This window comes from Euleptes europaea, chromosome 9 (assembly GCF_029931775.1).
Source record: "Euleptes europaea isolate rEulEur1 chromosome 9, rEulEur1.hap1, whole genome shotgun sequence".
Taxonomy (NCBI): domain Eukaryota; kingdom Metazoa; phylum Chordata; class Lepidosauria; order Squamata; family Sphaerodactylidae; genus Euleptes; species Euleptes europaea.
This window is the reverse complement of record NC_079320.1, coordinates 68,063,217-68,076,294: the sequence shown is the minus strand read 5'-3', so window position 1 is coordinate 68,076,294 and position 13,078 is coordinate 68,063,217. Positions and strand designations below refer to the sequence as shown.

The 13,078-nt window shown below is 41.7% G+C and overlaps 1 protein-coding gene across 2 annotated transcripts in view; it reads left to right on the top strand.

Annotated features, from left to right (window-relative positions):
• The window catches only part of SLAIN2 (SLAIN motif family member 2), a 36,996-nt gene extending 32,981 nt beyond the window's left edge, over positions 1 to 4,015 (top strand). For both annotated transcript variants that reach the window (XM_056855632.1, XM_056855631.1), the window contains 2 exons: positions 941 to 1,256; positions 3,754 to 4,015. In XM_056855632.1, coding sequence (XP_056711610.1) covers positions 941 to 1,256; positions 3,754 to 3,820 — 383 coding nt within the window. In that variant the 3' untranslated portion in view covers positions 3,821 to 4,015. The remainder of the gene's footprint in view (positions 1 to 940; positions 1,257 to 3,753) is intronic.
• Positions 4,016 to 13,078: the final 9,063 nt, after the last annotated feature.

Sequence of the window (13,078 nt, the reverse complement as noted above, 5' to 3'; positions counted from 1 at the left end):
AGAGCATTGGACTTCGTATACAAACCACATTACTTCTTTTAGAAAGGACCTCTAACTTCTTTCTTCTTGTGGAGGGCTGCACAAAGGTGTCCCCCCTCCTGCCTGAGTTTCACTGGATAGCATCTCATTAGGCTTTATTATAAGCTGGCACATCATCTACTCTCCATTTCTGTTGGGGCTCACTCTGCAAAGGTGGTTGCTACATCCACAGCCCTTTGACAGAAGCATCTCCTGACCTGATATGCAATTTATCAGCTTGGTCCTTTGTCAAGGACTATGTCATAGATGTTCAGGCAAGATCTTTGGCAGGAGAGTGCTCAGCTCTGTTTTCCTAGTTTCCTTAATTTTACAATACCAGGTATGTCAGCGTTACTTTCCCAGAGACCATAAGGAATGCCACACTGCTTAACTGTAACTGACGATCTTTGAATTATCTATGCAGGCATACATCCCCACCCTCCTTCCACATAGTTGTATTGGGCCTGCTGTGTCGCCCTAGGGAAGAACTGAGCTGGAAGGCGTGCATGTCGGTGCCCCTTCCCTCAAGCTGGGCAGGGCTAGCCTCCCAGTTTCTTTTAGCTCTAAAAAGCTGTGAACTTTGCTTGGCACAGAGTTCCAGTAGTGCGACTCCACAGAGGACTGCTCAAAGAGCACCACTTACAGGTAAGGAGCCTGCTCTTGTCGAGACTATTAAGATGGATGCCAAACTGCTTCTGCGACTGACGGAAGTTCATCTTTCGTACTTCTAACATCAATTTAATAACTCTGTAAGCATGAAACAGACTAAATGCTTCTTTCTCAAAAGATGGCTAAAACTCTTTATGCTGTATTCTGTGCACGTACGTAGGATATTGTGGGTGCCTTTCAGGTTCTGCTGCTTTTTAAAATGACTTTTGCTACTCTGCCGAAGACATGACTTTTCTATTTGATGATTTTCCAGTACCTTCTCCCAGTAAATTCCGGTCTCCAGCAGCACCGTCTCCTCTGGCTCTGAGGCAGCCGGTGAAAGCATTTAGCAACCATGGACCTAGTTCTGCTGTTCCAGAAGCCACCCAGCTAACACACAGCAGCTCTTCACCGGGGCCTTTGGCAGCTCCCAGCTCCGTCTCTGCAAGCCCAGTCAACAACATCAATAGTGCTACGCTTACAAGACCTGCAGGGACAACAGGGATGAGAAGTGGTTTGCCAAGACCTAGTGCCCCCTCCACTGGGGGCATACCAGTGCCTCGCAGCAAGCTCGCACAGCCTGTTCGCAGGTTAGTCTGTTATGCTCCGTTGATCTTTTCTCATCACAGAAGCAGTCTTTCAACAGAAATATGTGTGTGTGTGTGACAGATAAGTTTATTGTTGTAACTACATGGTCGTCACAACAAGAACAAAAGCAAAAACTTAAGTATTAAATACAAATAAACTGTGCAGCTATAAAAACAAAATGCCAAGAATGGTTATATTCAGAACAGAACCTAAAACTACAGTTTAACCACATGTCTGTCAAGGCTAGCGAGTAAAATATCTTTTTCCTGGTTTTAAAAGATAAGGCAAAAATAGCCACCTGGCAACTGACAATTAGGAAAGCCATTGGGCAGCAAAAACTCAATAAGTTCCACGTTTGTGCCTGCGAAGTTGATGATAATATGACCCAACCACCTTTCTCTTATGCCTTCCTAAAAGGGGCAATGTAAGATAGAATGTTTGAGGTCTTCCGCTTGACCCCGGCTACAGGAACAGAGGTGCTGTTCTACAAGGACTCTGTTAAATCTGTTAAATCTCTGTTAAATCTGCCTTCAAGGTGTGCCGAGGGCATGGTCTGGAAACGAAAGCTGGTAAAAGCCTTTCTCATTGGAAGACTTAAGTACTGTGAAGTGAATTTGTTTTTCTTAAAGGAAGAGTACGAGAGATAGAGCGTCGAGGGCTGAACTAGGGCAGCACCTCAGCTGGCATCACACTCGTGGAGCCAATCATGGATTTTTTTAAATATCCCATGATGTAACCTCCTCTACTGAGGGTATGGAATACATCTGCAAAACGTGGGACAGCATGTTGGGTCATTACTTTGCCCTAGAATATTTAAGAGCTGGGACAATTAGCTGGCCACCCTGTGGTGTGCGTGTCTGAGCTCTAGTATTGTATGTTAGCCTACACTTTTCCCCTTCTTTAAAGCATTCTTTAAATCAGTTTTTTTTTTTGGCTGGAGGGCATCCCCTTTGACCACTGGAGAAGTTTATGCCAGAGACCATGAGACCTGGATTGACAAAAGCCATGTGGGATGGGGACTTCAGTAAGGAGGGAGAATTGGGCGAGATTGAACTAAAAATCTGGCTGGATCAAACACCACATTTAGGTTGAGGTTAGAAACCCCAGTGTATTAAAATTTGCTGCTGAACTAGGAACTAATAACATAAACCAATGTGGCTCATGGATCATGCAGTCTTTGGATTAGGGCGCTTCTTAATATACTTCAGATTATTTAACTGTGCTTACTCTTTGTTGTAATATTGCTCAAGTACAAAATCTGAACTAATTTTGCCAGATGAAAAGGGTAGGTGGTATACATCGATTCTTTAAAGACAAATTTCAGAGGAGTGGCTGTGCTAGTCTGCTGCAGTCAAGACAACAGAGTCTTATGATACCAAAAAAAGGCTTAAGAATGCTTTGTGGTATAAGCTTTCATGAGGGAGAGCTCACTTTGCAAGTGTGTGATGAAGTTGGTTCTAGTTTATGAAAGCTTTTGACAGACAACATTTGTTCGTCTTTAAGGTTTCACTCAGCTGTGACTTGACAGCAAAAAAAGGTGCCACAAGTCTTTTTCAGATGCTTTAGCAAGGGTTTTCTGTTTTACACATATAGGTGAGCAGATTCTCAGTTGGTACCCAGGTGTAATAATATTGTTCAAATTGGTACCTGACTTTTGTGAGAGGGAAGAATCCAGAATACCTCAACACCTAGAATGGAGGTGGCAGCTCACAAGGTGTTGTGTTTTGGTTGCCACTTCATAGTGTGGTTCATCATAGACTACTTGCTCCATTCAAAGCTCCTGTCACCAATGTACATTTCAGTGTGATTTGTTTTGGTGAATTGCTCTAAAAGTCTTGCCTTTCTGTAGGGCAGGTTATCCTGGCCAGTGGCCGACCACACAGACAGTCTCTGTGTTCACTGCTTTAAAATGGCCGTCTTGCAAAGGAGTTTAGGACATGTTGACGGGGCGCAGGATAAAGCAAACTTGCTGACGCTTAACAGGTCTCTGTCTGCACTGTGTTTGAATGGGAAGACCTCCTGGGAATCCAATGAAAGCTTCCTGGACTTGCATGAAGGAAGAAAAGCAGGAAGTCATATTTAATTGTTAGGATTAATTTTAGTACTTGGCTAGGAGGGGGAAAGGAGCAACCTTAGTACTTGGCTAGGAAGGGGGAAAGGAGCAATTGTTTTCAACAAGGAGCTCTGCCTGCTTGCTTGTCCGCCTACCTAATGGGAAAAAATCATCAAGCAATATTGATAAGAATTATTTTTGCTGGGCTTTCTTGCCCAGCCTTCTCTTTCCAGCAGTAGCCAGCGAATGGTTCTAAATATTAACGTTGATTAAATCTTAAATATTACATTTAACTGCATGTTGACAGGTACACAGACTAGGCAAAACTTCTTACGTTAAAAAGTAGTTGGTACTGATGTGTTAAAATAATCATAGCTGCTGAGAAGCCTAAGCACATATATGTTTTTTACAGTTATGCTTTCATATTAATACATTTTGTGTTTCAGAACATTGCCAGCACCCAAAACCTATAGCAACATGAAAGACGAGAGCTGGAAGGATGGCTGCTACTGAACTGCAAACAGCGGAGCAGGTACTCCTTCACCAGGCTAAATGACGGATCGATATCCAGACCGATCAGATAAGACTTTGGGGGGTTTGTAAATCCCTGAACCTCTCTGTCCTTAATTAGCACAAACTGGCAGAGATTATAAAACAGCACTTTAATGACATTAACATCAGATACTTTGTGATCATTCAAATCACTTATACTTTAATCATTTTTTTTCACCTCTGGAGAGGCCCCCACCCCTTCTTGCTTCATAAAAATTGTTATAAATGCTCATGTGGATAAAATGGCCAACGTCTGGGTGTACACCTAACCTAACAAAATGCCAAAGAAATGGCCATCCAGAAAAAAAAGCAGCATGTAAAAATAGTAAACTTAAAATTTTCCAAAACGTCTCACGTTATTTGGTTTGGTTTGATTGCAGCAAAATTGCATTGTTTGAAGAAATAGTATGTACAAGCTAACATACTAATCGAAGCAAAAAAAAAATTGGATTGCCACATGTTGCTATGCTAGCAAAATGGTTTAAAGCGATTGTGGATGGTTCAGATGGAGAAAATATGGTCACAACAGAGCAGTTGCTTCTGGAGTCCCACTTAGAAGAGTGGTAGGGAAGCCATGCTGTTGTTTTACCTTTTTAAAAAAAAAACCGTTTGGATGGATTCAGTCTCTCCCTAACCTGGGTGGGATATGTTGCATCCTTTTACATTGGCGTATCTGGTTCTGTGCTATTTTATTTGGATTGCCAAAAAGGGCTTTGTTATCAGTTGTACAATCTTTTCTAAACCTTACAGTTCCTGGCTCAGGAAAGATGGCCTTTGCTATCACAGCCACATTTTTTTAATACATGGCTCTCGTTGTTTTGAGTAGTCCTCTTTTTTTTTTACAGCTAGTTTCCTTGAAAAAGAAAAAGTATCTATTCAGAAATCACACCACAGTGCTTGTCGCCTGGAACTCTGCTGAACAGGCTATAGTTTAACATAAAGACAACTATGCACTCATAACCTAGAGGCTCTAAGGAAATAAGTTGTACTGTTGATATCAAATGATATATTCATGTAGGTATCGTTTCATGGTATGAGGGAGTTTTCTGTACCCTTTTAAAATTTTGATTTCCTAAATTTATTTTTTAATTGTAAATACTTCTGCAAAGTTATTGCCCATGTTAGTATTTTTAACTATGTACTTTGCCTTACATACCTATATTTTACATTGCTGGTAAACCTGCCACGTGTGTTTACAAGGTATTCAGTTCTTCTAGTGGCTTTTCAGACTTGCCAATACTTACCACTGTCTTTGTCTATCCTTGTTGAAAGGATAACCTATACAGCAGAAAAACTGCTACTATTGCCCAAAGCCCCCCTGCCCCTTCATTTGGGGTCCCCACCTTAGGTGGTGGGATGACAGCTGGTTGGCTGGTTGTCAGTTTCAAAGAGAAACTACCTCTGATTTAGGGGATGAGAGGGCTGCCTCTCTGTATAATTGGAAGTATGCAGAAGTCACAAAGTACATAATGAAAAAAGTAGCTAGTCAGCTAGTCTTTTATGTATTGACTGAAGAATCCCGTTGGTATGTTTGGTAGGTCACGTTTAAACTTCATCAATGCCTTTCTGTTAAAATGGACTGCTAAAAAATCTTCACACAGAGGGTACTTGATATTGGAATTTCACAGCACTCAGATTTTTATCTAGAGTCCGTAGATTAGTGGATTAAAAGCCATGGATTTTACTTGAATTGGAAAAGTGAGCAAGATCTCTTAGTTACGGACTGCAACTTCCCTCATTGATCAAAGAGGGGCCTCTTCCCATGTTTATTAGTTTCAGGATTCCTGCCACTTTCTAAAGACACAATTTAAGAATGGTTTGAGCACAATGCTATACCGCTTTCTGGTTTTTGCATAAACCGATCTTGAAGGTAGATGGAAATTCTTCCCACACTACATTTTTATACAGGGTGATTTGTGGATGCATTCATGTGGATCACAAGCATAGTGTGGGAATTTAACTATAAACATTCTTTTGATCTTCGCTCCTAGTTAAACAAAGATCTACCGATAAGGCATGTCTTCCAAAATTTATGTAACCGATAACATGTAGGAGAACTGAGACGGGGTGATAACGGAGACATGTGCTATTAGTCCAATGCAACATATTTAAAGTGCTGAGCAGAAAACAATATGGGGTACCCAGTTATTTTAGGCAAATCTGTCCAGCCTCCTTAAAAACTTGGCTCTAACTAATCAAATTTCTTCAGAAATGAAAAAATGCTAATTTGTTGTTTTATTAGGAAAACATTTAACTGATTTGTTTTATTCAGAAAACTCAGATGTTGCCTTCTTAATCAAGCTACATGACCATATTTTGTAAACTGTTTTTATAAAGCTCAGCCATTGCAATCATTTCGAAGGCATATTACATTCTGCTGCTACACCATAACAGACATTCAACAAATAAAAATTCCTGAAAGAAGAAAACTGCCAGTTTACTAGGGGAGACTTCTCGTTACCAGTTGATTTACTGGGACATCCCAGGGCTTTCTGTGTTTAGAGGTTTGGGTATATTGAAGAAGCGTGGAAACAAGAATTTGATAAACTAGTGCCTATGATTTACTTAATTTATGTTTGATAATCGTAAGGGTTTTATGAATGTGGATAATTTTTTGTGTGCCAACAGCTGAACATTGTTGTATGTATGTAGGCAGAAAAGAAAGAGTTCTGCTTCCAAAGTTATTTAATTTTTTCCTCAGTGTTTGAATGTTTTTCTAAGTGTTAATAAAAGTTAAAAAGGAAAATTATAAATATTATTACTGCAACACTGACTCCTTTTTTTTTAAAGAAGAAAAAATAAAATTTGTATGCAAAATGAACTTTCTGAAGTTTCTTGAGGTAAATGAAACTCTCTTCACCTGTACTATTTAAGGATGGGACCCATTCTCTCTGTAGTTTGGGATATAGCACCCTCCTACTCTTAAACTTAAACCCCTTTGCTGCATTCACAGTATTCTTTATCTCTGAAAACATCTGAGTGGGACTTCCTCTGCTCCCTGTTCTGCTATCAGTGATCTGTTTACCTTCATTTATTCTTCAGGGCAGAAGGTAATCTATACATCTAATAACCACATGGTGGCTCCATCTGCAGCTACTTATATCCACTGATTGAGCCCACATGGAGAAAAGATTTTTCTTTCTTGGGATTTCCCAAGTTTGCAGAAAAATCTACAAACAATTAAATTGGGGGGGAGTTAAATCCCCCCCAAACAAAAGTGTTGTCTGCGCATGTGCTCAGGTTCTCCAGATCAGAGTTCGCCACTCCAAACCACCTCTCTTGACCACGACACACTCTGCAGCAGGCCCAGCAATAGAGATTGGGAGCTGGGCCATGCATGACGCCAATGAGGAGGGTAGCCAGGAGCTGCAGCAGCCCCAGCAGCAGTTGTTGAGAGTGAAGCTGCGGCAGGCCGGGAACTGGAGGCCGGGAGCTGCAGCAGGCCCAACACCAAAGATGGGGGCCGGGGGGGGGGGAAGCCCTAGCAGCCCTGGTGATAACAGCAGCGACTGGGGAGGGAAAAGCTGTGGTGTGCCTGTCGGTGACGGGGAAAGCTAAGAAGGGCCAGTCTTTTTAACTTTTAAAAAAACAAACAAAAGAATCTGCCTAGTAAGTTTTCCTCCCTTTAATCACTTCCACCCCCCCACACACCTGCATTGGTAGGGGGAATCTGGTGAGACCTCAGTCGTAGACAGGCAGCAGAAGTTCCCATAATCTTATTTCAGAGGCTGCACAGTGATCACGGAGAATGGGAGAGCTTGGGCTGAAGAAATAAAGTTTACTGAATGTCAAGTGTTAAGAGGAAACTGGTATAAAATGTTCTTTAGATGATACATCACACTTAAAGATGTAGCAAAAGAAGAAGAGTTGGTTTTTATATGCCGACTTTCTCTACCACTTAAGGAAGAATCAAACCAGCTTACAATCACCTTCCCTTCCCCTCCCCACAACAGACAACCTGTGAGGTAGGTGGGGCTGAGTGTGACTAGCCCAAGGTGACCCAGCTGTCTTCATGTGTAGGAGAGGGAAAACAAACCCAGTCCACCAGACTAGCATCCGCCAGTCATGTGGAGGAGTGGGGGATCAAACCCAGTTCTCCAGATTGAAGTCCACTTCTCTTAACCACTACATTACTCTGGCTTCCTCTTGAAGACAATGAAGACTTTAATGGGAAATGTTGGAAATGTGATAATACAGATGCAACATTTTACCACATGTGGAGGACTTGTAAGAAAGCAAGAAAATACTGGATAATGATACATGACGAAATGCAAAAGATTTTAACAATTAAGTTTGTGATGGACTCAAAAAGTATGTTATCAAATATTTTACCAAGCAATATTTCAAAAGCACATAATGAACTATTTAAGTATATGGTGACGGAGGCAAGTGGTATATGCAGCAAAATGAAAAGCACAGAAATGTCCAGATTTAGATGAATGAATTGATAAGTATGTCATAAACATGTTAATTAATAGTTAAGAGTTATGGAAGAAGGAATGCTAAACAAAGAGCAACGTAATTCAATGAAGATGGTGATAGTTGTAATTTTGAATGGCAAGATTCACTTATTGTTATATTGAGCTGATATTTTAATGTTTTAAAGTATGTTTATGTTTGCTAAAATAAAAACTATTCTTAAAAAAGAATGGGAGAACTCAGATTTGGAATCAGTTACAAGGAGTTGGGGTAGGGGATTCACTATAGTGATAGAAAGAAATAGCGATGAGGTGGGGGGCAGAAAGAAATATGGGGTGGGGGCAGAACAAGTAACGCATGGGGGGGAGAGGGAGTAAGAAAAGGGGTGGCAGGAGGGGGAAAGTGAGATGGAGAAATAGGAATGGGGAGGAAACAAAGGTGGGAATGGGATGGCTGCTTCTGCAAGTTTCTTGTGGGTACTCATTTATTGAAAAGCCACATTTAGCCTTCAATCCTAAATAAGATTGAAAATCAGATCTGTTGCAATCAAGAAGAAGAAGGGTTGGTTTCTATATGCTGACTTTCTCCACTTAAGGAAGAATCAAACCGGCTTACAATCACCTTCCCTTCTCCTCCCTACAACAGACACCCTGTGAGGTAGGTGAGGCTGAGAGAATGTGACTAGCCCAAGGTCACCCAGCTGACTTCATGTGGAGGAGTGGGGAAACAAATCCAGTTCACCAGATTAGCGTCCACCATGCTCATGTGGAGGAGTGGGGAATCAAACCCGGTTTTCCAGATCAGACTCCATCGCTCCAAACCACCGCTCCTTCCTTCCAAGTGTTTTTGAGATAGGCATGTTAGGCCCAGTTTATATGTGACAGCTCACCTGTGCAGCCTGAAAAAAAAAGTTATCTTACCTGAAGCAGAGTATGTATGGCAGTTCTTCAGTTGCTAGCATGCATGCCCTGCATAACTGGCCAAAAATGCATGCAGTAAGGGATGAATCGATGTTACTGGGTCACTTGCATTGACATGTTTTTGTGTGTTCTCATTTCATGGGCTTGCCAAACAGTTAGCTTCACTGTTGTCGCATTATGAAAGGAGGGGTTTTTTTTAGTGTTTCCCACCATTTATCACTATCTCTGACAAGGGGGGTTGTGTGTGTGAGTCTCTCTGGAGTTTGCTGCAGAGAATTAGAGGGTACGCATGTGCTTTAACAGATCTAATAATTACAAGGTTAATGTAACTGCTTCATTTATAGGTAATGAACATCCTTTTGGCAATGGGAAATTGTTGCACTGGTGTTTATATTCTTGAACTCTGCAGGAAGAAATTGGCTGCATACCTGGCTATTGGTTCTGGGGTGGATGCAACCAGTATCCTACCCACTCCTCTATGCAAAGTTAATTTATTAACTTATTGAGATGTTTATGTCTTACTTTCCCTTTGGATCAAGTTTAAAGCCTTTGTCCAATCTAAGGAGCCTTCCTCCAAGGCAAGTGGCTGTTCGGTTGGAGGTAGAGTCACTTAAGTAGGAGGAAGGCTACTTGGAGGATGGTTGGATCCATTTGTATAAGCAGGAATGGATGGAATGGGGAGCAAAATGCTTTCTGATCGGTTACTACTTTTATGGCAAGTTTGAATGGGTTTATTTCCAAGTCAGTGCTCTTCCAGCAAGGGAGAGTTGTGCTCAGAGGAAGACCACAAGCAACCCTGTAGCAGTCCTGCCGGGAACAGTGATGTCTCAGAATGCTCATTTTTAAAGTGTAAAAGTGGCTGTCTTAATGTAAACTCAGTTGGAAAATTGGCTGTACTTTGGTTACCAATAAATGCTAATAGGCAATGTGTTCAAAGAAAGGACACCTCATATATCCTGGAGCCATTGAAAAACACAGCTGAGCTTCTAATGGAAGTAAAAACTGAACGAATGTGGGTGTAAATGGCCACAGTTGCTTGTTCCTGCCCAAAAATAATAATATCAAGAGTCCAGCACCATGTTAAAGACTCATGGTTATTGTGGACTGTAGCAACTTTGGATAAATACCTGAAGTGTATTTAAATAGAGTTTGTGTATTTAGACATAGCACTTTATTTGCAGCATCTCTGGATGTGTGGATTAATTGTCTAGAAGCTATGAACTTCTGAGTAAAATTCAAGAGGAAGTTTCTTTAATTTAGGAACACTTCTTTTGCTGTACTGCAGGGTTTGAAAGTATTTCATCAAGAATGGACAGAGACTTAATCCAAACAGTTAGCTCCCTCCGCTTATTGTAGGGATAATGCTTTCTTGTATAATACTTTCTGTTGGGTGGGATGGATGGTTTTACACATTACCATGGTTCTTTAAAGAGAAAGGATACGCTGTTCTAGACTGACCCCTGCTGGTATCATTTGTCTTTGCATTTGGTAATGTCAAACAGCATTAATTAGGACTCGAAAGACGTTTCTCATTATTTGCATTCAGCTTATTATTAGTAAAATAAACATTTTGGTGTCTCCGCCTAGATGACATGGGGAAGACTGGTTGGAGAAGATGACGGCTTCTCTCAGTTCTTAATTATTTGGAAAGCCTGAAAACGTTTCCGGAATTGAGGTGTATATTGGTAGCTTAATCAGAACAAAGTATCTAATTTTGCAGGGTGAAGCAACAATGAAAATTTTTATTGTCCACTGCCAACTGAAGCTTACAATCATTTTGTTCTCCTTATTTTCATTCCAGCAGGCATATTGAAAGGAAAAATCCTTCTGTGAGGATGAGCAATTTAAGCAGGGAACGGTGGTTTGTCTTTTAATATAAAATATGCCTAAATGAAGATTTTTTTTACCTAGGGGCAGCACAATGCCTCTGTCATTTAAAACAATTTTCAGCTCATGATGCTGTAGTTACATATGTGTTCTTTTAAAGAGGGTTCTTTATTGAATTGCAACATACCAAGGCTAAATTCTGTCTCTCACAATAAGATTAAAGTCTCGGCATTATGAGACAGCGTGCATGAGGCAGTTTACATAGTGTACTTAGCTTAATGCTTCTGTACTATAGCAGCTGTCCAGTCATCTGCATGCAGTCTCAGTGTACCTTAGCTTCCAAAATGCTGCAGAAAACTGCTGTATTTCCAGTGCAAAAACCCATGCCCCGTTACCCACTTCTTTGCAGTCTCTTCAGCACTACCTTCTCCCCAGCTGGATATGCACAGTTTTTATAGTCGAGTTGCCTTCCTACACCTCCTCTTATGGAGCCCTTTGCCTGGATCTTAACAATAGCACTGGGTCTTAACAATAGCATGGTTGGGGGTACTGATGCCCATGGGCCTGAGGGGGGAGTTGTGACAATGTAGGCAGGACCTTCAAAATGTGCACCTTCCCATCCATGCAGGATCCAGAAGAACATTGACTGTGATCTTTCCAGAAAGGATGTGCCCAAACCAGGTTTACGAAAGATCACAGCAGAGGGGGTTGGAGTTGGGGGCACAAAAGGAGGATATACAGAATATGATGTTGTGAGAACGCTCCTGAAAACAGCATTGTTGTAAGGAAGTGAAGTTGCAGCAAAACATCCACGTGGAAACAGACTTGGAGAGGACAGGAGCATGAACGGCAGAGGGTATGTTCAGAAACTATAGATCGGCTGGCACAACTTACTGAAGAAGCAGCCAGCCACTGAGCAAATACCTCAGAGGAACAATTTAAGTGTGTAAATTTGTGCAACTGCAACTTCAAAAAACATAATTTCATCTGGACAGTGCATTACTAACATATACAAACAGACCCTACCATCTCCAGCAGTGTCTGTGTGAAGATACAGTGCCCAATGGAAACAGTAGTACAAAGGCACCACAGAAAAGTGACACCTCCCTCATCACTGCCAAAAAACAACTAATACCTTCCAGTTCTGGCCTTGGCATGTTGCAAACGGGAGTTGTTTGCAGCTAGGAAGAGCTTATGGGTTCCTCCCCCCCTCCCCGAAGGAGGGAAGGAAAGTATTGTGGCAGAACAAGAATAAATATCAGTTTACCTATGTTGGTGGGCTATATATACTGCATGGGGGGGATTCTGGATTAGAGGGACAGTGGGCGCTTTCACACATGCTGATAATGCACTTTCAATGCTAACTTGCTAACTCGCTGCTCTCATTCAAATGAAAGGGTATTCCACTAGAGGATCAGGAGGACTGGTAAGCAACTGGGCTTTCCTTAGTCAGTATGTGGTTCTGTTCCCCCTCAAGGCTTGTCTTCTTCCCAAGAGGCATGAGAAGATATTCTGTCTGGCTCTAGCCAGCGTGGTGTAGTGGTTAAGAGCAGTGGTTTGGAGCAGTGGACTCTGATCTGGAGAAGCAGGTTTGATTCCCCACTCCTCCACATGAGCGGCGGTGCTAATCTGGTGGACTGGGTTTGTTTCCCCTCTCCTACACATGAAGACAGCTGGGTCACCTTGGGCTAGTCACACTCAGCCCCACCTACCTCACAGGTTGTCTGTTGTGGGGAGGGGAAGGGAAGGTGATTGTAAGCTGGTTTGATTCTTCCTTAAGTGGTAGAGAAAGTCAGCATATAAAAACCAACTCATCTTCTCCTCCTCCTCCTGTGGAAGCTACTTTTGTTTGACTCCACCTCCAATGCTGGCCACTCTTAACATTCCAAAGATGCCCACAGGCTAAAAAAAAAAGGGGTTGCCAACCTATAGAATTTACTAGGAATGAAAAGGTAGCCCTGTGCAGACAGCATAGAGAGAATGAATGCATGTGTGCGTGCATTTATGAGGGTGGTTGAGATTTTTATTAATTTTATTTATTTATATCCAGCTT